Source organism: Phyllopteryx taeniolatus, chromosome 3 (genome assembly GCF_024500385.1).
Source record: "Phyllopteryx taeniolatus isolate TA_2022b chromosome 3, UOR_Ptae_1.2, whole genome shotgun sequence".
Lineage (NCBI taxonomy): Eukaryota > Metazoa > Chordata > Actinopteri > Syngnathiformes > Syngnathidae > Phyllopteryx > Phyllopteryx taeniolatus.
The window spans coordinates 26,075,418-26,102,302 of record NC_084504.1 but is presented as its reverse complement, the minus strand read 5'-3'; the positions used below and the strand labels follow the sequence as shown (position 1 = coordinate 26,102,302).

The 26,885-nt window shown below is 41.3% G+C and overlaps 2 protein-coding genes across 3 annotated transcripts; both read left to right on the top strand.

Moving 5' to 3' along the window:
* The first annotated feature begins 1,889 nt into the window (after positions 1-1,889).
* Positions 1,890-7,919, top strand: LOC133475282 (coiled-coil domain-containing protein 112). The gene is made up of 14 exons (XM_061767909.1): positions 1,890-1,927; positions 2,583-2,692; positions 3,072-3,193; positions 3,287-3,376; positions 4,122-4,197; positions 4,645-4,771; positions 4,874-4,990; positions 5,064-5,201; positions 6,247-6,362; positions 6,434-6,557; positions 6,622-6,756; positions 7,296-7,394; positions 7,473-7,591; positions 7,739-7,919. The coding sequence occupies exons 1-14, from the start codon at positions 1,892-1,894 to the stop codon at positions 7,767-7,769; spliced, it is 1,440 nt and encodes a 479-aa protein (XP_061623893.1). The 5' UTR covers positions 1,890-1,891; the 3' UTR covers positions 7,770-7,919.
* Positions 7,920-8,378: 459 nt separating this feature from the next.
* On the top strand, positions 8,379-24,846 carry pggt1b (protein geranylgeranyltransferase type I, beta subunit). Of its 2 annotated transcripts, none has more exons than XM_061767911.1 (9): positions 8,379-8,554; positions 8,917-9,000; positions 9,280-9,344; positions 9,955-10,106; positions 10,960-11,092; positions 12,503-12,548; positions 15,926-16,110; positions 17,209-17,317; positions 20,834-24,846. In XM_061767911.1, exons 1-9 carry the CDS (start codon positions 8,488-8,490, stop codon positions 20,974-20,976), a joined length of 984 nt encoding a protein of 327 aa, XP_061623895.1. In that variant the 5' UTR covers positions 8,379-8,487; the 3' UTR covers positions 20,977-24,846. The 2 variants fall into 2 exon arrangements, with proteins under 2 accessions (XP_061623895.1, XP_061623894.1); XM_061767910.1 differs by having other exon boundaries at positions 8,381-8,554; positions 8,882-9,000.
* The last annotated feature ends 2,039 nt before the right edge of the window (positions 24,847-26,885 follow it).

Genomic DNA, 26,885 nt, shown 5'->3' with positions numbered 1-26,885 from the left:
CGGCTCACAATAAGCATTGCTCTCCCTTGACCCTGCGTAAACTGCGTAAGTGACACCGCATCTGTCATCTCCTGACATCACTTTTAATATTATATATAATAAGCACTTTACAAGTTGAAAAGACTCTATTTTTCAAGAAACAAGCAATATTTTCGATACAGATGTCCATCCATGCACCCACCCATCTATTTTCTTGGGTTTATCCAGAGTTGGGTCGCGGGCGCGGAGGGGCAGACTTGCCTCTGCCCAGCCACTTTGTCAAGTTCTTCCGGTGGGATCCCGAGTCGTTCCCAGGCCAGTCAGGACACATAAGGGCTCGTCTTATTTCTCATTGACACGCGTCACAAATGAATCGTTTCCTTGGCTGAACAATTACTCAAAAGCACAAATGTCCACTTTATGCTTTATTTTTCAAGCGGGTGACTCGAGAGCGTCACCTTTCAGCTCGCCTCCTTTTTCACCACGACAGACAATCCGCCTGTCGATCTTGCGCTCCAGTCTTTCCTTTCTGCCTAAATGCATTTCTAAAAAGAGCAAAACGACCACCATGCTTACAAAAGTTTGTTTGGTGCAACAGGACACCGACCGGTATGAGACGTTTCAAGCCAATGAGTAAAGACTACCAATGATGATAATGACACATTTGATAATGACAAATAAAGCAATTTTTTTTTTCTTATGTTGATGTATTGAGGGCATGAATAGCACACTTACTGTGTTGCAGAACAAATGGGAGGTCATCTGGGGTTTCCACTGTCGTCGTTGGGTGCACAGTGGAATTGATTTATGGGAGTGACATGAACTCCAGAATAGACAAACTAAGATACATCCACGTGTATCTACAGTTACAGATTTGGAAAGTCCTTGTACAGGCCTTTCATTTGATATATGATATGATGTGGTCTGTTGTCAGTTCTTTTTTTCCTTTTTTTTTTTTTAACCTTGCCATAGCCATAGCATGCCTTAGTTTGCACATAAAACAGCATTCTGGAACAGCATTCTGTGTGCAGACGTCCACACAGCAGGGAGTCACTAGAGTGATGCTCCTCATTACACACACACACACTCACACACACTCACACACACGGTGTGGTTGGCACTCTGCAGGGCCAACACCTTATTTCGTTTCAGCCACGCTCAAGTGTCAGGACTCTTTGCCACTTTATGTGTGTGCACGTGCGCACAGTTACTAGTAGCGTGCATACTTCTTTTTCTTTCTTTCTTTTTTGTTTTGTTTTTACACACATTAAACAAATAAATCAATAAATAAATCCACTTTAGACGTAGGAAGTAGGTAGAGAAAGGCTGCAAGTAGTTTAGAAAGAGGTGAGACGGCACCCGTGGGAGACACCACATCCTCGATATGCGCACTCAATAATGGACCCGAGTGTCTATTTATATTATAGTGCCTGTCACTTGACTCGTAATTATAGCTGTCGGCCATGATATGTAAAAAGGTTGCTGCTGCTGCTGCTGCAAAAAAAAAAAAAAAGAAGCCTACAGTGCAGACATTCAATTGCTGTTTTATTTTTGTTCACATTATATATCATGCTTTGCTTTGCACATCGCCACTAACTGTTTGTGTGCTACAAACAGAAGAAACAAAGTATCATGCCTTGGTGCGCTTGCAGAAGCGAGGGGGGCACTTAATATGATGACCAATGAAAATCAAAATAACATATTTTAAAACATATCAAATCCAAACATTTTTTGTATATTTCTTTTCTACGGCTCTGATTTATTGAGCAAAAAAAAAAAGTTATTTTCAACACACCAGTCGATGATACAGGTACTCGGCACCACCAAGCAGCGCCCTCTGCTGGATTGTAGGCGCAAAATCCTCAATTTGCTGTTTCAATAAAGTTTGCTGTATTGAAATCCTCAAACGAATATGGCAGCCCTAGCAACCGCCCGTCAACAATCGTCGGTAACTATAACGGTCAAAGTCGCTGGTATACTGTAGTTAAAATACATAATTTCAGTTTTTTTGTGGTGTTTAACGTGTATGTACAAAGCAGGAGAGGATATTTGTCTAGGATTTAGTAGTTTGTGTTATATAAATGGTGCGTACATACATAGCAATAAGTAAATGTAGACGCCAGTTCGTTGGTTAACGTTATTAAAACTAAGTTAAACCAGACTAAAACTGGTCTTTTATCGACTATTGAGTCAGCAAAAACACGATATCCAAATAGTTTAGTTCTTTATTCTATGTCATTATTATAGACACTTTTAGACTTTTTTTTTGTTAGGTGTTTGTTTTTAAGTCGCGCGGTGACGTCATAATACGACGACAGTACTGTCGCTGCAATTTACCAACCATTACTCGCTAAATAGACATCAGAATTGTCTGTCTGTTTGAAGTTAGAAACTTCTGTGTTTTGAGTTGACTAAACAGATGCGTCTTAATAAATTAACTAAAAAGAAATGTTCATCAAAAGTTTCTTATGTAATCGAATTTCTTGAGATAGAGATTTTCTTTTTAATTTACTGTAAGTAGTCAACAATATTCAGTTTTTCCTCTTAAACTACTGAAAGAAGTTTTCCACAATATTCCAATTTATTGAGATGCACCCGTACAGGGGGATTCAGAGCCTCCGTCCTCCCCTGCTAACCAGGATTATGTGGATCAGAGAGAGTCCAGACTGAAAGCCGTGGACTTTCTCAAGGAAGCCGAAAGCACCCGGAGACTGTAAGTTGAACGTTGCTGTAACAACACCTAAAAAATATTTTCATGTTCTTGAGCTTTAGGATCCCATTGCAACTGTAATGTAGAACATCATTTGTTTGAGGATGCTTCTCTATACAATTAGTTCATATGTAGAATCAGAGATCACTATTTTGCTACTCACTGGGCTGAAATCTGTACAGAGGCACTTTCTTATGTCACAATAACATCTTGGGATTTATAGTTATCATTGTACTTTTCCTCTTTGCATCACTGGTACCCTTCACAAGAAAAAGCAAAACACAATTGTGGAGTTAGACGCTCACTAAAGCTGAAGTCTCAGGAGATTTGTGTCCAACTTTACAGGAAAAGGATGAATTTGTTTTTTTCATGTTTTCCACAGCATTGACAAGTTGGAAAAAGACAGGTCACTGAGTGTCCAGTGCAGGAAAAACGGATGGACGGACGTGGCGACAGCGCTGGACGAGTACGAGAAAACACTGGAGGAACAGAGAAGTGCAGAAAGTGAGTCCGAGTGTGGAAATATTGCCACTGAATCATGCCCTCAGGGACTATGTTGTGTTTCTATTCGTTCTGTTTTGTCGTTTCCTCCCTCAGAGATGCAGCTGCGGAAGCACCTGGCCAAGATTAAAAATGGCGTCAGGCAATTTAAGCAACAGCTGATAGATATGAAACCAACTACAGAACGTAAGTCACGCCATATAACCAGTTATTAAGAGAGAATGGAACCTCCAAGGATAAACACGATCATTTATGTCATGCTGTTAAAACCTTTATTAACTACACAGGAGATGTTTTAGTAACATGTTAACACTATTAACTGCCATAGGAGTATAAAATACATTTAACCATGTACAATAAAGCAAAACTTCTCAACCTTTGAAGACCCCCGACAGACGTAAACGACGGACGGGAACAGGAAGATGTTTGCTGAGCGATACTTTCACGCAGTCACTGCGGAATGAATAAGTGTCATGTTTGTGTCTCATTAGAGAATGTCAGCAGTTCGCAAACATTTTACACAAAGTACCTCCTAAAAAAATACCAAGTGTTTCAAAACGATGAAATGCAAATGTTTTCAACTTCAAGGTTCGAGAAGTGAACTTTAATTTAGCAGTGATTCTTTCACGTATCAATAGAGTGAGCCCGCGTACATAGCACACTCTGAGAATAACGGCTGTATGTTATCGATATTTAATTGATGGCCTTGCTCATATTTTCCTGAGCAGTACGACTCCTTTCTAATGTCACAATAAGATTTTTCATTTCTTCTTCTGTGAATATCATCACTGTTTGTCCTAAAGTTGATTTGTGGCATAGAACAGAAGCAAAATTCACTTAGGGTTTAGTATTATTATTATTTTTTATTCATTCCGGTTTTTTTTTATTAAAGCTTAAAAAAAAAATTGAATAATTGTTGTATCTTTTGCAGTGATAGAGAAGCTGAAGCAGATCATGTCCGAGGTGGAAATTACAATCAACAATTTGAAAGAAGAGCAGCGCTTTCGGTAAAAAAACTTCCGGACTTGTATTACTTTTTTATTTTTTCCCCTTCATAGAATAATACCGTGGAACCTCCAAAGTCAAAAAGCCCCAAAGGTGGTACAGTTTGGAGCTCAAACCATTATCATGAGAGATGTCAGCAAATCTTTGCCTCAGTAAGCATCACAAAGGATTAATCCACTAGTGTGTTTGGCTTTTTCTTTGGTCTGTTTTGCACTTTTATGACTTTTAAGCATGTTAAAAATCACTTAAAGCATTGCATGTACCGTTGATAAAGCTTTTCTGACAGTTTGAACCGAGATCACGTTAGTTTACATTGCTTCCAATGGAGAAAACTGAGAAACTTGGAAGTCAAGCAGCATCACGGAATGGCTTGTGCTGCGCTTTGGAGGTTCCACTCGAAACATGTACAAATATAAAGGAAATTGTGTAGTTCTCTGTTCATCTTATAGCTTTGGAGAGCTGTTGAAGGAGGAGAGGATGTGCGCACAGGAGATGGCGGCCTATGAGAAGAAGGTTGAAAACTGGAGTCTTTCCAGCAAGTCCGATTGTAAAGTTTCTGCCGTTCCAGCTGTTAAGGTTCATGCCTCCTCCTCTTCTTCCTCCTCCTCCTCCTCCTCCTCCTCCTCATCCTCCTATCTGTCTAATTTCGTTGACCTCTGTTGTTGTTTTCACGAACAGAGCAAAGCCTTGGACCGAGACCTCCCCTCCGAGGTCCTAGCTCTGGAAGTTTTCCTTCAGAGAACGGGAGGCATCTGCGGCGGTTGGGAGGAGTTCGATCACCAGGCCTTCCTCAAGGTACAGTTCGTCCGCGAGACATGTTTTTCGTAACTTAATTGCATCGCGGATGAGTTGTCTTCTTGATTGACAGGCCTGGACGAAGCGGGGCGGGCAGGCAGGCTTCAGGAACGAGGCCAAACTGTATCTGCCCAGTAAAAGTCAGGAGGAGATAGAGGAACACGAGCGCTGGTACCAGGAGCTGATCCTCCTGCAGGACGGGAGGAGAGAGGTAACGACTGAATGTGACTCCAAACAGGCAAAACAACCCGAAATAAAAGTATTGAGCTCTCATTGAATGTTTGCTGTAGGTAACAGAAATGAGCATTAGCAACTTACATACATTATAACTTCAATAAATACATCATAAACAATAAAAAAAAATAATAATAATAATTTACACTCCCAAACGTTGATTCTGATTCTTTTTGACATTTTATTTTTTGATTGTTCCATGCGTTTGAAAATCTCAAACTCATAGTAAATGTGATATCATAATCAATCAATGCCAGGTCGTTGTTACAAATTAGTCTCTGTTCTCAATTGCCTTAGATAGATAATATCATAACATAAACTATAGTTAAGATGTATAAGCAGTATATACAATTTTAAGTCTTTAACATACCAATGTAAGTCAACTATGCAGCAACTTATGGCAACGTCTAAACATATTATATATTTATATATTATGAACTTAATAAACGGACAATATATTGAATAAATAAAATAACATGAATATTCAAATATACAGTATATTGTATTTTAAAAATGTATTTATTATATATTTTTGTGTTATTGTTTTTGTGACAGTGACCTTGGAAAAGTAATTTTGGCCCTCTGTATGTTCCACATATACTGAGGACTGACAATAAATATTACCATACCATATTTATTATTTAAAAAAAAAAGCAAATATAACTTAAATATACTTGAAATGCAAGTTAGTTTTCCATCATTCACTTTGTGTTAATAATAATACTAATAGAATGTAATAGGAATATTAGGTAACAATAATAAGAGTAATTTGTTTTTAGGATAAACTAAATATACACTTCATGTAAAGGAGAAAGCAAGTAGTTATTATTAACGGCTCACGTAGCGGTACACTGGTATATATTATAAACAACTGGATACACGTTGGGATAGTTGTTATAACCAGGCATGTCTTGTTACTTGCGTGTGTGTGTGTGTGTGTGTGTAGTGGACATGCTGGACTCTTACATTCACAAGAGTGCAGAAAAGAGTAAAAATTGCCACATAGTGCTTTCCGTGTGCAGGCGATCCAAAGATGGAAAAGCGGGAAGCAACTCGAACGCCAAAGGCGCATACAGAAGCAGGCGGAAGCGGTGGAAGCTGAGAGGAGGAAGAAAGACTCAAAGTTCCAGCAGAACAAGTAAGGGAGTAAAAGAACAAACAGAAAAGCAAAATATTTATCGTAGATTGTTGTGTGACGATTTCTGTAAGTGAGGAGGAGAAGAAGCGGTTGACTCAGCGGCTGGAGGCGTGGAAGGAGGTCAAGAGAAGGAAAGAGGAGCGGGCGGAGGAGCAGAGACGAGCCGGGGCGAGCCACAAGGACCGAAGGTCAAATGTACGCGGTGAGCGCCGATCCGCGCTGGATCTCCACGCTGCGTAACGCTCGGCTTGATCAGCAGGAGCGTCGCCTGCGACGGGAGGCCGAGCCGAGTGCCGGGAAGGAACTGCAAGGGAGCGGAGGGGAGGAGCAGCGTGACAGGAAGACGAGGAGGAGAAAGGAGGCAACAAAAGCCATCAAATACTTGATTACAAGGGTACTGAACACACAAGGGATCATGGGATATGTACAACCCAAACGCTACTTAGCAGGGGAACCTTTTTCATAACAGGGGCCATACTAAATTTCTGAACAAAATGTTTCTTACAGATGTTTATTATTATTATTATTATTATTATTGTACGACTCGAGGTGCAACAATTAATCGATTAATCGACAACTCATCGATTATCAAATCTATTGTTTGACTTAAAGTTGTCCAAATCCTCAGAATTTCAGCATCTCTGCAATAAATATTCTCAAATTTCTGTAGAACTCTATGAAAGCAGACTGATAGTCTTATGTTTCTAATCAAAACATCTGCTTTTACTTTGGGAAACAAAGATAAACATTTTTCTAGGACCAAATATATTACTTGAAGGGCTTTTTTTAAAAAATGTTTGTCTTACCGGTATTTTTGTTGGCTTAGTCTTATTTTATTTTTAGACACGCATCCATTTTCTTGTCCTCATTAGGGTCATACCCTGGACTGGCTCGCCAGTGCATTTGCATTTGATTTTGTTTTAACAACTGCAGGACCTTGAGCGAGTGCAGGCCAAGCGTCAGGAGAAGCTGCTGATGCAAAAAGAGGACCAAGAGCGTCGGGAGAGGATCATGGCTAAGCTGAAGGAGAAAGTGAGCACCGTGGATGGAAAAAAAAGAAGATATATATTAGTATTTTTTAAAATTTAAATTGCCTTGTTCCTGCCGCAGGTGGACGGTCACATTGTCCGAGACCCATCTAGGCTGACGCGGCCCACCAAGGGATGGGAGGAGCGCATGAAGAGCGTGGGACCTTCAGGGGTTGGACCGCTGCTTCACATGTCTCACAGGTCTGATGTTTGTAACATGTTCCTGTGTATTATGCTGAGTGCTAAATACAATTTAGAACTTCTATAATGGCATTTTTACAATCCAGTAACTGCTGGTTATGTTTGAATTTTTCTTTAAAACCTAAATTGTATTTAATTTTTTTGCAGAGCTGTTCCCAGCTGGAGACTGGGGCTGTGAAGACGTGCAAGCATTCACAGTTTTCACAGCAAACGAATTGGGCTTTTTTTCTACGTTATTCCAAATGTTGCTTTGGTGTTATACAGTCTAATTGTTATGAATAAACTGAATTGTTTTTGTGCCACTGCTGAATCAAATTACCCAGTGCCGTTTTCATTTGATAATTAAAAAAAAAAAAAAAAAGGCCTCGATAGGGGTCGGTGTGTCAGCCTCACAGTTGAGAAGTTCTGGGTTTGAATCTTGGCTCTGTGGAGTTGGCATGTTCTCCCTATACTTGCTTGGGTTTCTGCTACCTCCCACATTCCAAATACGCATAATAGGTTCATTGAAGACTAAAATTGTCAATAGGTGTACCCCGCTTCTTGGCCAAAAGTCTGCTGAAAAAATAAAGCATACATAAATTTTTTTGAAAAAAGTTGGACAGAAATAGACAGGCTTTAAACTGATACAAATATGACGAATATCTGACAAAAAGATTTCGAGTAAGGTACAAATTCGGAGGAACGGAAAAAAAATGTAAAAAAAAAACTCCACTATGACGCTTTTATTTTGAAACCTAACAAGCCGCGTTTTGCGGCGGGACGCTTTTATTTTGACACAAAAACACGCGCAGCGGAAATGTTCACTATGGACGCGGATGTGAAGCTGGAAACAAAGATGGCGGAAGAGGAGAATCTCTCCGAGGAGCTGGAGGAGCTCGACTTTCTCCGAGACCGACATGTACGCTTCTTCCAGAGGACTCTGCAGGTTTTACCCGAGAGATACGCCTCCCTGGAGACTACCAGGTCAGCTCCGAGCGAAGCCTAGGCCTTTCACTTGACAGCCATTTTTGTGTTGTTGTTTTTAACGGGGACTCCCCAGCGCTAGTTAGCATGCCTGTTAATAGCAGCTAGTGAAGTTATGACAGCAACAGGAACTTGTTACACCGAACAATACAACTGCCTTCATTACAAGTAATATGTATTTCACAAATTACGTGACTAGAAAGTCACTTTAACGTTAATGCCGGGCATTTTTGCATCATCATAACTAGCTGGTAACTGTTCACGAGCCGACACCATTTCGCTCCCAAAATGTTGCTAACTTAAGTTAGCTGACTTTCTCCATTCCAGGCTGACCATCATATTTTTTGCCCTGTCCGGGCTAGATGTGCTCGATGCTCTGGATGTCATCGACAGCGATGTCATGATCGAGTGGATCTACTCATTGCAGGTTCTACCCACGGAAGACCGTGAGTGAACCACACTGACGGCAAGCATTACACAACATATCCAACATGTACAAGTCGGTTACATTTTCAAATTATATTTATGAGTAGAATAGAACTTAAAAACAAAAAAATCCTTCCACTCAGTGTTACGTTCCAGTGATGGTCATTAGATGGCAGCAGCACTCTCGTGTTGCCAGTTTTGGCTGCTGCGCCATAACTTTAAAATTTACAGTGATTTGGGATGATTTATTACTGTTTCATAATGATGTCTAATATCTTTCGCTGCTGATCTTTTCCCAGAATCCAACCTCAGCCGGTGTGGTTTCCGAGGCTCGTCACACATCGGAATTCCTTACAGCACCAAGGTAACTTCTGGTACAATCAATATCAACTACGTTTAACGTGTCAAGATGCTTTTATCTTTTTTTATTTTTTCTATGTCAATGTACTGCTGCCCAGCTGCTTAGTATACAGGCATCTGAGTCTGGCTCATTTGGATTCATTCTTAAATCAGAATTTATCGACGTGCAAGGAATATGCTCAAAGTGGCTGCTTCAAAGCAAAATCACTGACGTCCTGTTAAAATATGTGCATGTGTCTTGACTTTTTCTTGTGCGTCCTGCTGTGATACACATGACCACCCAGTTACATATCGATGGGGGAAACTGGTGAATTTGTTTCTACCTTTTCTGAGTCTGCTACTGAGTTAGAATTGGGGGGGGGGTCAACCCATGCCACCGTTCCCTAAAAAAGAAGAAAAATGCTGGGTCGACTTATTATCCCGCCCTTTTCCATGTCACTGGCGTATATACTGAGCAAGGACCAAAACATGGAAGATTTGACATTTTTTCTAATAAATGTGTTCTAGCTAAAACTGATTATGTCTATATTTCTTATAACAGTGACTTAGCACTTTTATGACTGTCAATCATTATTACCAGTATTATTATTATTATTATTATTATTATTATTCAGGGTCCGGGGGTGCTGCATCCGTACGACAGCGGCCATGTCGCCATGACCTACACGGGCCTTTGCTCTCTACTCATACTGGGAGACGATCTGAGTCGAGTCAACAAGCAGGCCTGCCTGGCCGGTCTAAGGGCGCTGCAGCTGGACGACGGCAGGTCGGTACACACGCACGCGCACGCACACACACGTGTATATACCCACAAGGAATTAGGGATTTTTAGCTCTCGGTGAACCTGAAATGCACAATGAGCTTTACAGGTGAACTTAATTTGACCTTTGTTAAACTTTTGAATGTTTAAGTACTTTTTGCACAATTTGTTGTTCTCTAACTGAACGGCAAAATTCAGATTAGGAATTGGATCTCATGAATCGACCAATATTATTTCCTAGTTCAATTTGAGTTAGTATTTGAACAGTCCTCTACATCCTGCTGTTCACATTTTGAACATAAGAGATCAAGACATTACCAAACGTTCAACAGTTCGTCGCCATTGTGAGGCCTCAGACTGGATGTTCTCAGAGGGTAGTGGCCACTAAGAGAACAGCAAGTTGACCAAAAAGTACTGAAACACAGAACAGTTGGACAAGTACATTCAAATAGTTTATATTAGGGAATTTTAGGTTCATCTGAAAACACAATATCCCTCACTTTTGTGAGAAGTGTACACTGAACACAACATTGTGGAGTGATCACGTCTGAGTCGACCGGAACGTTAATCTTAGTTAAAGATGTAATTTTTAATGCTGCACTAGGAACTAGTTTACAAGCAAAAACTTGTATTAATCTTAGAGATTGTTTACCTGACTTGGTTGGTGCTGCTGATTTCATTACCAACAGAGTTCAAATGGGCTCAGAAGTAAACTCTTTGTCTGTGTCAATCATAGGATATATCGAGTGAGGCAATTATAGTTACTACTTGTTTCTGGGTGGGGGGGGGTGTATTTGTGTTTGACTCACATGGTGACTAATGCAATTTCCCCACCCCCCATCCATCTTGTTCCCTGCAGTTTCTACGCCGTGCCAGAAGGCAGCGAAAACGACATCCGCTTTATCTACTGCGCGGCCAGTATCTGTTACATGCTGAACGACTGGTCGGGCATGGACATCCAAAAGGCCATTGAGTACATTCGAGGCAGCCTGGTGAGTAGATGAGCAGTCACCTGTACAGTGTGATCAGTGAAAGGCTAAACGCTGTTTAGGCTCCGATTGTTTCCACTCACCAGACCTAGACTTGAATGAGGCCACCCACCTTCCAAATGGTGGCACTCTCGGAAACTACTCCATTTATAATGAATGGAGGGCGTCACGGTGCTTAAACTGCTGCAGAGGTTTTTCTAGTTCACCAGTAAATTATTCAGCAAGCTCTGTTTTTATATCAACAGGCTACATTTTTCAAAAGATTTCCTAGCTTTTAGGAATTTGGAATTTACAGCTGAACTGCTTATTATGTAGTATCTGTATTTCCTTATGTCATGACTAGTGGTATTTATTTAACTGCAGTGATGATCAGGCATCTACTATGGGTAAGAATTTGTGGGGAGGCCTTTACTTGTGCAAAGGCATCTATAATACAAATAGAGATATTAACATTTGTTTTCACCACAAAAAATATTAACAACCAAAAAAATATAAATTATAATATACATATTGTGATCTGATATATTGATACTGTTGATACAATGTGCTACAAACAAAGAGCAGCGTTTAGAATTTGAATTAATCTAAACAGAAAACCGATTTAGATGTTGCATGTTGGTAAATGGTAAGTAATAAATATAGTCTATTGATGCAACTGTAATATTTTAGTATGAGTGCAAAGTGGGGATTATAATATTATTGACAGTGATATGTAATAACAGATTGCTGAATGCTAATACACCCAATATGTACAGTGTATGAAACATCTGTTATAATAAAACATAGGTGATTGGAGGCTGTAATATCATAGATTTAAAAAATACGTATGGTAAAATATATTTTAATGAAGTGGAATTATTTTTGGAAAACAGTAAATATATTTTACAGTTGTAATATTTATAAATGTAAACATTTTGTGGAAAAGCAATGAAAATAAAAACAATATTGATAGAAATTAATATAATAGTTGTATGTAAATGCTATGTGTTGAAAGTATTTACAGTAAATGAATAAAAATGCAATATTTATGTATAAGTATATTTTTTTTGTGTGGAAAAACTAACAAATATATTGCAACCAATGCTCATAAAATGGCAGTTTTGTTGTTGTTGTTTTTGGTTTTACAACCCCAATTCCAATGAAGTTGGGATGTTGTGTTAAACATAAATAAAAACAGAATACAATGATTTGCAAATCATGTTTGACCTATATTTAATTGAATACACTACAAAGACAAGATATTTAATGTTCAAGCTGATAAACTTTATTGTTACTGTTGTAACATGTGCAGAATGTGGTTTGGCATTGTCTTGCTAAAATAAAGAGCAACTTAATTCCCTGATGGCTTTTTCAAAGCAAGACAATGCTATCCATCATTGATTGAATGTTGTCTTTTCTGTTTTCCAATAATAGTCGTACGATAGCGGTTTTGGTCAGGGAGCCGGGCGAGAGTCACATGGTGAGTATAAGCTTCTCTTCACACGTTAACTAGTTTTTGTTTGACCATGTCGGGCAATTACCTGCAATAATATGCTGGCCAAAGAACTTGACTAGTCGTCACGAGGGGTACCATTTTGTCTCAATTTTCAATCTCAACAAGCCATGTGTTTTTGTTTTGCATGTTGCTATTATTTGTTGTGCTGGCAGCACATTGGGCTGGTGGTTAGCACGTTTGCCTAAAAGATTTGAGATTCTGCGTTCGAGTTTGCATGTTAATCCGTGCTTATGTGGGTTTTTGCCGGGTACTCCAGCTTCCTCCTATGTTCCAAAAACAGCCGTTTTAGGTTCATTGAAGACTCTAAATTGTCCAATGTGTGCCCTGTGATTGGCCGGTTAACCAGTCCTGAGTGTACACCCCGCCTCTCACTCGGAGTCAGCTGGGATAGGCAATCACACTTGGAAATAAAAAATTGTAAAATTGATCTTTAAAAAAGTAATAATAATAAATCCCCCCCTTGAGCTGGCACCTTATTGTGGTGGAGGGGTTTGTGTGTACCAATGATCCTAGGAGCTAAGTTGTCTGGGGCTTTATGCCCCTGGTAGGGTCAACCATGGCAAACAGGTCCTATGTGAGGGCCCAGACAAAGCACAGCTCGAAAAACCCCTATGATGACAAACAATTCAGGAAAACGTTTTCCCTTGCCTGGACGGGGGTCACCGGGGCCCCCCTCAAGCCAGGCCTGGAGGTGGGGTTCGAAGGCGAGCGCCTGGTGGCCGGGCCTGCACCCATGGGGCCGAAAGGGTATGTGGGTCCCCCTTCCCATGGGCTCACCACCTGTGGGAGGGGCCATAGGGGTCGGGTGCAGTGTGACCTGGGCGGTGGCCGAAGGCAGGGACCTCGGCGATCCGATCCCCAGCTACAGAAGCCGATAAGAACACGAGTGGTGTTCTGTTATTGGACTCTGTGCTCACCACGGATTGTCCACAACGAACACCATGTTCAAACATAAGGGTGTCCACGTGCCCTTGGCACCAGGACACCCTGGGTCGTAGTTCGATCGACTTTGTAGTCATGTCATCGGACTTGCGGCCGCATGTCTTGGACACTCTGGTTTAGAGAGGGGCGGAGCTGTCAACTGATCACCACCTGGTGGTGAGTTGGCTCCAATGGTGGGGATGCCGGTCCGACCTGGCAGGCCCAAACGTATCGTGAGGGTCTGCTGGGAACGTCTGGCAGAATCCCCTGTCAGAATGAGTTTCAGCCCCCACCTCCTACAGAACTTTGCTCATGTTCCGCGGGTGGCGGGGGACATCGAGTCCGAGTGGACCATGTTCCGCGCCTCCATTGCTGAGGCGGCCGACCGGAGCTGTGGCCGTAAGGTGGTCGGTGCCTGTCGTGGCGGCAATCCCCGAACCCGTTGGTGGACACCAACGGTGAGGGATGCCGTCAAGCTGAAGAAGGAGTCCTATCGGGACTTTTTGGCCTGTGGGACTCCTGAGGCAGCTGATGGGTACCGGCTGGCCAAGTGGAATGCAGCTTTGGTGGTCTCTGAAGCAAAAACTCAGCCATGGGAGGGGAGTGGTGAGGCCATGGAGAAAGACTTCCGGACGGCTTCGAGGAAATTCTGGTCCACCACCAAGCGTCTCAGGAGGGGGAAGCAGTGCACCATCAACACTGTGTATAGTGAGGATGGGGCGCTGCTGACGTCGACTCGGGACGTTGTGAGCCGGTGGGGAGAATACTTCGAAGACCTCCTCACCTCCACCGACACGTCTTCCCATGAGGAAGCAGAGTCTGGGTTCTCTGAGACGGCTCTCCTACCTCTGGAGTTGAGGTCACCGAGGTGTTTAAAAAGCTCGTTGGTGGCAAAGGTGGATGAGGTTCGCCCGGAGTTCCTAAAGGCTCTGGATGTTGTGAGGCTGTCCTGGTTGACGCGCCTCTGCAACATCACATGGACATATGGGACAGTGCCTCTGGATTGGCAGACTGGGGTGGTGGTCCCCCTTTTTAAGAAAGGGGATCAGAGGGTGTGTTCCAACTACAGGGGAATCACACTCCTCCCTGGTAAGGTCTGTTTGGGTTGCTGGAGAGGATGGTCCGTCGGGAAGTCAAATCTCAGATGTGGTAAAGAAGGAGCTCAGCCGAAAAGCGAAGCTGTCAATTTTCCGGTCGATCTACGTTCCTGTGGGCCATTGCCGAAAGAACGAGATCCCAGATAAAAGCGGCTGAAATGAGTTTCCTTCGCGGGGTATCCGGGCTCGCCCTTGGAGATAGGGTGCGAAGCTCGGTCATTCGGGAGGGACTCAGAGTTGAGCCTGCTAAAGCTACTGCCCCCGCGACCCGACCTCGGATAAGCGGTAGAAAATGGATGGATGGAAAACAAAAAAAAATCCAGATTTTGTGTGAATCTGCTTTCTTCATCTTCTAGTATTACTTTCACTGGGGACAGGAGAACATTGCAAGTAAGTTAGGGAGCAACCAGTCATAAGCCCCAGTTTTGCTCTTAAAATGGAAGTGTTATAATGTGATTATATAAGGTGTGTGCCAGTGTGTTAGTGTAGAAAGGGTTGTAGTAACTGGTTTATGGGATTATCAATTAATTCCTCTCACTGTTGCTGTTTATTAATCCCTGCTCAAATGAAATCTCATTAGTTTTGCATACAAATATGTCACGTCAAAGGAATACTGCAGAACACCACTGTCAATACACGTATAAAGAGTTAGTCAATTAACCACTGTACTAGCCATCCATTCCTTTTTTTATAGTGCTTTTCTTTCTTTGTGTCGCAAGTGGGATGGAGCCTATTCCAGGTGACTTTGGGTGAGAGGCAAGGTACATTTTGTCTTCAGTGAACCTACCAAGCTTGTTTTTAGAATGTGGGGGCAAAGCGGAGTGCCCGGAGAAAACGGACGCAAGCGTGGGGAGACCACGAGCACAGATTCAAATCCAGAACCTCTCGACTGTGAGGAAGACGTGCTAACCACTAGCACACCGTGACGCCCACAACTGTACGAATAAATTCCCTCCCTCTCCCTCACACATCTGTAGACATATTGACTCAATGAAAATTACCCATCTGTCCCCAAAGTATGTTTGCACACCCACACTGTAAAAAGTGTTTTTGGCAACGGATACCATCACATCGCGTCTGGAAACATTCCCTAATGCAGGTTTTCATTAATTAGAGTGTTTAGTGCTATAAATATGTTCCAATCTCCAAGGTATAAACTAAAAATGCCAACATCAATGCACAGGTAGACGCATTCTTTGTGTAGGAGGAGCAGGGCCCGCCTACACAGACATCATCTGTTTATACTCATCTGTCATCACTTTATTAAAACATAATGAGAGTTGTCTCTCGTCTTGCCGTGCCCGTCCATCTTTGTGCGCCCAGGCGGTTGGACCTACTGCGCCATCGCCTCCTTGTGTCTTATGGGTCGATTGGAGGAGGCGCTGAGTCGGCGCGAGCTGGACAGGATCCGCCGCTGGTGCATCATGAGGCAGCAGAGTGGCTTTCACGGGCGCCCCAACAAGCCCGTGGACACCTGCTACTCGTTTTGGGTGGGCGCAACGCTTGAGGTATGCACACGTGTTTAATGTATGCAAGGCTTTTTCTTTGAGTAAATCATTAAAATGTACACGGGTGTTAACATCACATTTTCCACAATGCAATGTAGGAAATAAATCTGATCATAAATGAAAATACAAAGTCGTCACCTTTGTATCCGAATTTAACCAAACAATTAATAAAACAAATACTACACCCTCGTGCATGCCACAAAAGTGTTTGTAGTGCATTTAAGGTATCTTCTCAGATTTTGAATGATCAAAATTTAAGATATAATGCTATAACAATGCTGGCTGTGTGTTTTCTTTTTTTTTATGTATAAAAAAATACATATATGAAAAACGTGTTTCTTTAAAACACAAAATGCAAGGTCAGATAGTGGCGGGGTAAAAGCCATCACCGATTAATGTGAAGCCAACAAAATAATCATAAAAGAAAATTAAAATAATAATAAATGGAACACACAAAAAAATACCGGATGGTCAAAATATTTTTCCCACCTGCACCCACTACTGAAAACTAAACTAAACAACTAAAAAAACAAAAAAAAGTATTCACCGTTTAAAGATGCCTTGCAGGAAGTAGTGGAATGGGAAAAGGAAGGCATTTACAGAGGGATATTGTTACGTTTTAGGGGTATTACTAGAATGTGAATGACAGCTATGTTACAGTGAGATCCATTTCCTTTTCTATGGTTATCATTACACATTACCATTCCCCTTCTGTGGTGGCATCACAAACCACACGTCTGTAATGGTTTAACATTCAAGATTTTTCTTTTTGTTTTTTACTTTATTGGCTTAATTTTCCCCAAAAAACGAATTGTAACTCTTTTGGATGTTCAGCTGTACATGCATATATATGGGTCATAACTATGCCAGCGGTACACGCGTGATCCTAAAATAAGAGAGATGTCGACTTCAAAACGGCGATGAGTAAGCCTCGGAAGCATCAAGGCAATGTAGCTAATGTGTGAATATTTAGGTCACAACTGTGCTAGAGGTGCAACGGCTTTATTTGTATAGAAATGCAAAACGGCCACCGTAGTTGGCCTCTCTAATGCTCTGAAAATTTACTTAATGCTCATTATTCCGTGTCTTCTGTCCCAGCTATTAGATGTGTTCCAGTACACCAACTTTGACAAGAACAGGACGTTCATCCTGTCCACGCAGGATCGCTTGGTTGGTGGCTTCGCTAAGTGGCCAGACAGCCATCCAGGTAAGTGTGCAGTAACAGTATCAGCAAAGGAAGCGCTCCCTCGCATTTCTCCACAAGTTTCCTTTTAAAATCACCAACCAACTGTTATCCTACACTTTGATCGGTTCAGGCTTGTTTCAATGTCTGTGTGTCCTTCTAATGTGTAATTGATGAGCCCAGAGACTGACGCGCTCACGTTACAAAGGCCAATGTGGCAAAGCGGCCTCTGTATTCACTAACCTCGTGAATACTACAGAACAAAGGCGAACGTTTAAAAGGGATGAAAGGGGTTTTAAGGTACAGATTGCTTTGCATGTTCCACACAAAAGAAAGCAATGCAAATCTCATTCGCGCAGAATAAAAAACATTGTGAATGTTTGACACAATCGGATTTGTCAAGATAGTGAGATTTGTGAGATTACGCTAAACCTTTTATTTTGACGGACTATTAGGTAATCTTTTTTTAAAAGCTCCTCTATACAGTCACTAGTACTTTGTAGATTGCCGTATGGCCTAATTGTTATTGTATCATATAATGAAGACTATTTAATTACTATACGTAGATTGTTGGCAGTAGATTCTAAACTGAAAAATGGCCGACATTCAACCTGATTTTAGACAATCATAAATAAACTGACAATTTAGACATCTGCCGTAGCATCATGTGTGTGTAACATGAATTAAGATAACTTGTTGACTCTTCATAACTTGGTATTAATCCAATAATCATGGAATTTAAAAACAGTGGAATCCCTGAGGTCAAACATTCCAATTTAATAAAGTAGAATTCATAAGAAATTATGGAAATGTAGTATTCATTATCTTACAAGTGTAAGGATGTCAACCACTGTAAAACGCCAAAACAATGTTCTACCTCAACTTTGACAAGTAACATTACATCTACAAATAATTCTATCCAGTGTCTGTTAATGTAAATACTGTGGTGCCTTGAGATACAAGTTTAATTTATTCAGTGAACACGCTTGTAACTCAAAACACTATTTTACGTATTTTAAATAATCTTTTTCCACTGAAATGAATGGAAATGCCATTAATCTGTTCCAGCCTCCCAAAAAGAACTACATTTGTAGTTTTATTTAAGATGGAAATAGTATTCTATAAAATTGTACCTTATAAAACATAAAGTAATAACATATTTAAATTAGATGTAAGGAATTTAGCAGTTTTTGCATTGATTAATTCATTGCGATTCCTCCTGGTGTGTGCAACTTGGCCCCCAGGTGGCAGTATAATACAGTCATGAAGACAAAAAACGAAGAAGACTTTCACAACTATTGCAAGTAACTCCGTAAACTGCAATAGTATTCGTCATTTTACACAAAGCATAAAGAATATATGCCTATAGGTATTGTTATATTGGTTGTCTACAAGTGTTGATTCACCATTTGTGTTCAAATATGAGTTGCTTTAAGGGTTATAACGCCGCATCTAGTAGTGCTATTCGCTAGCCCTTCTGTAGCATTTTGTATTAAATTGTGTGGTTGTTTTAAACACACAAGGTGTAATTCTCTTCATGTTATATTTAGTTTGACATTAAAGTTCAACTGGGAGTGGCATTAAACAGCTGCAAGCCTCTTTTTTGAAGTATTATTCACTATCTGACAAACTGCTGCTTGTTGTGAAGTGAGTTGAATTCACTGCCACCATACACTAATCGTATCTGAAATTTGTGCTTCCAGGTCAAAGCAAAAAAATCGGCCGAACAATGGCAAGTCGGGTGACTCGTATCTCAAGGGACCAGTGTACACTTGTTAATACCAGCAACCCCTTTAAAACGACACTAGGCGACAGTATTGCTGTGCAAAAACCTAACTGTTCCCTCTCCATCTGTCAAAGGGTGAACAGTTTTACCTTGAGTTTTCATTTAGCTTTATTTCACAGTGGTTGACCTATGTTAAACAGGATGTTGAAAAATGTAATTTAAGCATTGTCTGTGCTGGTATGGTACTGGGTATTATGGTAGCCTGGAATGAATTGAACCCACTTTACATCACACGGCAGCTTTGACGTTTGTATTTATGTGTTGTTTGATTGTTAGTAACATTGGTTGTTTTTATAGCTCCAGTGACAGTTGTTGGTCCAATGCGCTCATGTTGTGGTATAGATGCTGTAAATCCTGACTGATGCACTGATTGATAATGATGCAGCCTTCCAATCGTCTGCCATTTCATTATAATTCAATTACCAGTCCATTTACAGGCGTGCACAGCTTTTACTCAGATCCCAGGGGACAGGGGTCACACGGCTACCACTTTTGAATTATTCATTGCTGCTCAAAGGAGCAGGGCAACAACAATAAAGGGTCCTCGTCTTTGGTTGGTTAATGGGAGGTCAGATGGTTGTTTAGTTGAGTATTAGTAATTGAGGGTGACGACCACTCTAGTGGTTTAAAGCAGGCGGGGTACACGCCTAAAGATATGTCACCGATTCTGAGCCAGATTCCTCCCTCTTTAGAACAAAGGCAGCAAAGGCCATTGGGGGCTACTAAAGATGATCCTGACAGATGATCCTGTGGTTTGAAGTGTGTTCAGAGTCATTTTGAAAATGCATGAAGGCTACATTTACACTGCAGGGCATGATGCCCAATTCAGATTATTTTTGTTAAATTTGGTCTTTTCATGTAGTCCTTCACATTACCAAAACAAATGCGACTTTTACTGTGAACATAATGCATCTGTGAAGTGCATCTGCACAAAACACGACGTCACTTAGCGCATGCGCACAAAATCTCTATTTACGGAATTTACGGTCACTCATATGACACATTTGTGGAAATTTCAAGGATTTTGTGCTTGAACGGAGTCTTTCCCCCATATATTTATCAGTTGTACAGCATCTTCTTTTCACCACTAACAGTTTTCAGCACCTTTGTCCGCCAATGCTTTTTGTTTCATTTGTTTTGTCCAACAATTGTGACCGTTTTTGGCTTTTGATAACGTGTAGCTCAGATGAGTGTGACCTGAGCGTCCAGACTGCGGTCCCATCGGATACACATCCGATTTATATCCACAAACGTAAGAGGCTGGGGTCGGATAAGAAAAATCGGAATTGTACTGTTAACATTGACAAGAAAAAAAACTAAGATACATGTCACATATAAAATCGGAATTGACCTGGAGTGTGAACGTAGCCCCATTTAGCTCAATTATCGGTATGCATCTACCCCAGTTAAGCTAGGGTCACACCAAAGTGTTCTCAGTATTGGTGCCAAAAACAGCACTGGTTCTTCGTGTTTCGATCACCAAAAGGAACGGTGCTAGTGATGAACCCTTTTTGTAATCATTGTTGACACAGAATTCCCAAGTATGTTCTTATTGAAACCAACAGGGAACTGGGTGTAGAACCAGAACTGGTTTAGCGCCATTCACCAATTTGGTGTACTGGCCTGATACGAGCAGATGTTTCCACTCATATACAGTACGTGTTCACCGTCCCTGACCTAGTTCCTCCCCTTTCACTCTCATTCAATATCTTTCATGCTGACCGCTTTCGTCCCTCCCTTTCTCCCACCGCCAGACCCTCTGCACGCCTACTTGGGCCTGTGCGGTCTGTCTCTGATGGGAGAGCCCAGCCTGAGGAAAGTCCACCCAGCTCTCAACATCACCCAGAGGGCCTTCGAGCGCCTCCGCCAGCTGCAGCAGACATGGAGGGGACAATAGCGGCAACTGTGGCTGACAGGAGCATCCGGCAGGTCAAATCCAAGGCAACAGGAGTCTCTGCTGCCAGGCCTCCTTTTTTATTTGAAGACTTAGGAGTGCACAGCTACTCCATAGCAACTTTGCAACGTGGCCTTGCTGTGGGGTGACTCTTCTTTAAAGCTGCCTTTTTGTCAACAGACTGCAGTCAGTTTAAGTGTTAAGAAATATATGTGCCAAAAATCACCAGAGACCGGAAAACATTCCTGGTGCCAAATTGTCTCCCATTTTTGAGAACGTGAAGGAAAACCGTCTGCTATGGTTTCTTGCCAAGCGGCAGCGCTATTTCCATTATGGACCACGCAGGCTCAGTATCATGTAGAATGGACCTGAAACCTTTTAGAAACACTCTCATAATCAACATGTCGCTAATGTGCGTCTTATGGACAGAGCATTCATATATCATCAAAGAACACCAAGCCACCACCCTTTTCCCCATGTCACAATCCAGTCTGGTTACGATCATAATTTTGGATACATCCAATCCTTAAAAGGAAAAAAAACATTATCCCTATCCAGTAACACCCTTCCATTACTCATGAGGCATCTTCAAAGCGCTCCAGTTTGCTTCCAGCCTGCCAGGTTTGATCTCCCGTCTCACCCCACCAACTCCCACTGGTTCCTCCTCCTCATCCTCCCTTTGGCTTTGTTTACTAATGTGGAGGTTTGATCAGGTGTATCACAGCAGCAGCGGTGTACCCAACGGAGTTGAGGCCAAGAACCACCTGCAGGGGTCCAGTCTATCTTTGACTTTTGAAAATAAGTAGAAAAAAAAAATCAAGCATGAGCATACTTCCTTAAGGCAAGTTTCAATAAAATGGAGCCTATTGGGGAAGGTGCTTCATTTTCCTTTGTGTACTCACCCAGGACTTATGAGCTGTGCGCCGACCTTTCCTCATAGGCATTTACTATTCAATACAAGAGCTTGCTTGATAGCCATCTTTGTCTTCATGCTCCAGCTGGAAGTTGCTCACAATCCTGCTCAACCTGCTGATGTTCTTACCACTGCTGTGAATCCCCACTTACGGGCTAGTAATTTGGTGACAGCATTTTAACATCCTGAATCACTCAAATACTATTCCTGGTTTGCTCCATCCTGATCGAACCACAAAGCCTTTTTTCCATTGCATAGCACCTTCTTGGTTTGCCAAATGAGGTACTATTTCGAGTAACTGGTCAGCTGGGGTTCCAACTGCACCAAGCAGATGCCGTACGACTTGATTAAAAAAAAAAAAACGCTGCTAGTAGCTCATTGGTCGAGATGATTTACCTACTGCTGTGCCTTAGCTCTGGATGCTGTAGTACTATACTCCACAGTCTCCACTTTGCTGGAATGGCCTTCAATAATATTCCCCCTTGTCATAAGGTAAATAAGGGACACCCTCATTCTGCTCTATTGTTGCTAGCTTGTCTCTTTCTGACTGATGCATTCAATGCAGTGTGGTTTTCACAGATTTCCTGGTTGACGTGGACAACTGACACCCCCCCCTCCCAAAATGGAGGTTGGTAGAGCCAAGCTGGTACTGTGCAATTGAAAAGCATCATAAATCCACAGACTCATCTCTTTTAACACCGGTGTTTGTCAGGGCACAGTCCTATGACCCTCGCTATTTTTAGTTTCCAATGAAATCATGTGCTTCCCCTTATTTATATTTAATAGCTGTCCTATTCAGCATCCATCTGTCACCAGCTGTCCACCCCAAAATGTTGTCAAGTGAATTGGAGCCACTGTGTGATACAAGTGATACAGTTACATTCTGTGGATGAAGCCATACTGGCCTGCTTTGATAAATTGTGGCGAACAAAACTTTAACTTGCTAAATCCCCAGTAGTGAGGGACTCTTGGATAATCTAGCAGCTTCTTCTAGAGCAGGCAACGAGGAGGAGGAGGGAATGCCTAGAGTGGAGAAGGATGAATTAATAATTGGATGCATCCATTATTCACGGTTACTAGTGGTCAGTTGCCTTACTGCTCAACCAGCCTCATTTTATAGCCATATGACTGGGGAAGGATAACAATAGCCTTTGTTAGAAAAAAAAAAAAAAAAGATCCCACAAAATTGCCGCATCAGAGCTGTTAAAAAAAAAAAAAAGGGGGAAAAAAGACAGCATTTATCTGCTTAAGAACCCAATGAAGGTGGGCTATTACTGTAAAAAGTGTGGAGTTTCACACAGCATCCCGCAATCAGATAATTAGATTCCGTCGATGTAAAAAATACGTGTTGGGCCGCAACATTGCTTTCTGTACAACACGGTGGGACTTATGAGTGGTGGTTGTTAAGCTTCTTGTTACAGTTAATAATACTACCTCCAAAGATGGGTAAATTTCCATGTCAACTTCTTCCCCCCAATGCAGTGTCGTTGTCATTTTATACCAGTTTCCTAAACTTTATTGAGCCGTGGCATATATTTTACTTTTGAAAGAATTTCACGGCACACCACCAAAGGAAAATATCACTATGCGGTTACATCACTATACATCAATGGCATAGATAGTTGAACAAAAATGAATTCATATGTAGTACAATAATTATTTACGGACGAATTAAGTGAAATTGGATAATTTCCCACTACGCAAATGGTAATCACTCACGTCACACTGGTTAGTAATCACTAGTTTTTACAGCAACAACAGAAAAATGACCACAATCAGATAATCTGGTGACGTCAGTACCAATGTCTGTTGTGACATCTAAAATACATTTCGGACAGCAACAATTGCTTTCAAATATTGCCGCAATAAGATAATGAAAGGACATTGGGGCGTATAAAATACTTGTCAGACAGTGACAATTGCCTTCAACACAACAGGGTGAAAGTAAAACCGCTACCTAGCAGAATGATCTTAACGCTCAGGTGGTTTACGGCTCTGATGCTACCTCTGAAGACAGAAAATTGCCGGTGTGACTTGGTTCCCCAATTCTACGTTGGTGGCATTTATACATAACTATGACCTCGATAAAGGTGGAAAAATTACTGTTTTTACAGGCTATGTCGCAGGGGCTAAATCATCCATTATTGCACTTTTAGTTAAAGTTTTGCCTTAGACCTTAAGCCTTTTTTTGTGCTGTTTTTAACATAAGTGTCCTCATGACTGATTTAGCTGGTGGTCTCAAACACAAAAACAATCTAAAATCTCAACATATACGATTTTGTTTTTGTGTGTGCGCAGAATCTGCATGGTTCTGCTTTTTAAACTCAGTGCTGTTGCTTTGCCAGATGGTTGAACCAGATCAATTCTAATGGAATGATCCCATGCTCCGTGCATCTTCTGCAGCCCGAACGTACGTTCCTTTAGTTTGTTTTCCTCTGGGATGAAGACCACTTAGAAATGTGCCTCCCGTTAGTCGCGTTCTTCTAATGAGCCTCTGCACGAGCGGAGCTCAACAACATGATTGATTCCCTCTGATAAACATAGCAGAGACTTCCTTTTCCTTTGGTCTACCAACAAACTGAACGCATTTTCCCGCAATGCACCGTTTGTTCCCGTAAGCCGGTTGCTAATGCATTTCTTGGAGACGGGGGGGGGGGGGGGAAATCCACTGAGTCAGATCTCTTCAATGCTTACTCTGCTGCTAACACTGAACTGCAGATGGACCCTCTGCCGATATCAAGCAACTCGTCATAGAGCCACTAAAATACATGATGTAACATGAGATGCATTTTTTTTCTTTCTATGCTTTGTAAAGAAGTGTAGATAAACTGTGTAAATATGTGCAAGCAAAGAGGAAGAATGGGATATGCATATATTTGTGCTGTATGTTCATCTTTGAATAATGTGCGGCTCCAAGGTGAGCAGGAAATACTCTATGGTAAATAAAAAAAGTACAGAGATGCCTGTGTCTTTGGTGTGTGCTATTTTGTTTTTAATATTTAAGTCATAAATACTGTACGCGACCAATTTACCTCGCAATAACCAAATGTTTTGACGTAATTCCTCGGGCGTGTCCCTTTGTAACACAGGCAACCTAGTACAGACACTACAACTACTACGAGAGACGAAGGAACAAAAAAAAACAAAAAGATTACAAACCACTCAGGTGTTCTACTATCCATTGTAGTCTTAGTCTCATTGTTGACTTTGGTTGTGATTTTGGTCAAAATGATTTCTTCCTCCTAACTATTTCTCTCACATGACACTGATCTACAAACGATTTACCATGAAAATTTAGGAGTACAGTATTGCTTACAAATACTGATGCCTCAAGAGTGAAGGATAAGTAACATATAGGGTGCATCTCAATAATTTACAATATCGTGGCAAACATCTAGTTCAGTAGTTCACCTCGTATCTCAATCATTCACTACACAGAGTGAAATATTGAGTGGTGTTCATTTGAGGGAGGTGTTCAGTGGGGCACAGTGTCTATTTGAAGAGTGGCCAATATTTCAGGAACTGCAGTAGGCCTTTGTATTTAAAGCTTTTTTTTTGTTTGTTTTTTTCTTTCATTCATTCAAAAACACCACATTTGAATGTATTTTATTTGAAGGTGGTGTCCAGTTTAAAGGCAAGTAATCATTCACTTTTTTTGTGACTATGACCATCCCTGTCAGAACATAGTGCATGTTGGCTTGTACTAGCAAGATTCCACTGCAGTTATTTAACCTGTATCCACCCTCATCAATGAAACTCGGAAATCAATGTGTATTTATTGATTATTTAGTACAGGAGGAGGCCACTGCAGGTCTGGCAAGTGTCATTTCCGCAGGACTCTTAGCTCTTCTGCGGCTTGAGAGCCTTTAATTGAACTCACTGGAGAGCTAATAAATATCCCAATCTCACTCTTTCATCTTGTTTTATCGTAATGACACACATCCTACCTCTTTTAAGGCTCTTGCATTAAATTAAAAACTACCATGTTGACTTGTTACAGCTGTTTCTGTGTCTGCTATTTTTACAGGCAGTGTAAAAGGGGCTTTAGACTGTACTTTTTATCAATACTCTTCCTCAGGGCTCATTTCTATGGCTCTTGTTATTTGGAGCTTTTCGCTAACCGTGATCATCTGATCCATATTGATCTGATTGTTTATCATCAGGACAAGAATGTGTTTGGAGAGCAACGACAGTAAGTAGGTGACTTCTGAGTGTTGTCACAGACTGAGGCATGTCCAATGGGGTGGAATGTGCCAGTGACATGGAGCCAAAGAGGCCATCTGGGGACGTTGGACAAGTGACATTTCCAAAATACCGAAAAATTAGATCATAAACTTAGTCCTACCTTGTGACTCTCGCTTGTGCTGTTAAAGGGGCAGGAGTGGAGTTTATGGGCCAGTGTAACACATTAGAGCAAATTATAGTCAATGGTTTCGGAATCTCAATGTTGCACCCATACACACTGCCTCATCTTCTCCTAGAAACACCCTACAAGGTGCTCGAACTACTTCTCGGACAGTCATTTCTAAAATAAGTTATCTGAACATGTAGTCGGCTTGTGAAATGTACGAATAGATTGGATTACATAGGTGGATGGACATGTAGAGGGATTGATTGAGCAATGTGTAGATAATTCGTAGATCGATATATAGATAGAACACGGATCGTGACTACACAGATGCGAAGGTAGAGCGATTCAGTATAGCGCTATACATCGATACAGAACGTACATCGATACAGTTTGCATAGAATGAAGGTTTTATTAGCTGGCATCAATCTCTCAAATATCCAATGTCTGTATCTGTCTATCTACGTATCTATCTGATGTCGTGCTATGTACACATCTATTTTTTGTGTGTCAGTCTTATAGATTGATACATAACTCTTTTTTTTCGTTCTATGGATACAGTACTACTTATCTACTGTATGCAGTTTGTCGATTTATACAGACACAGAATGTAGGTTGTACATAATGCAGCTGCAGTTCGGTACTTATATT

Excerpts from the sequence above, each read along its gene's own strand:
- LOC133475282 (XM_061767909.1), top strand. The coding sequence starts at position 1,892 with ATGGCAGCCCTAGCAACCGCCCGTCAACAATCGTCG. Across the intron at positions 4,772-4,873 it reads CTGCCGTTCCAGCTGTTAAG|AGCAAAGCCTTGGACCGAGA; the intron begins GTTCATGCCTCC and ends TTTCACGAACAG. Across the intron at positions 4,991-5,063 it reads ATCACCAGGCCTTCCTCAAG|GCCTGGACGAAGCGGGGCGG; the intron begins GTACAGTTCGTC and ends CTTGATTGACAG.
- pggt1b (XM_061767910.1), top strand. The coding sequence starts at position 8,388 with ATGTTCACTATGGACGCGGATGTGAAGCTGGAAACAAAGATGGCGGAA. Across the intron at positions 9,001-9,279 it reads GGTTCTACCCACGGAAGACC|AATCCAACCTCAGCCGGTGT; the intron begins GTGAGTGAACCA and ends ATCTTTTCCCAG. Across the intron at positions 12,549-15,925 it reads AGCCGGGCGAGAGTCACATG|GCGGTTGGACCTACTGCGCC; the intron begins GTGAGTATAAGC and ends TTGTGCGCCCAG.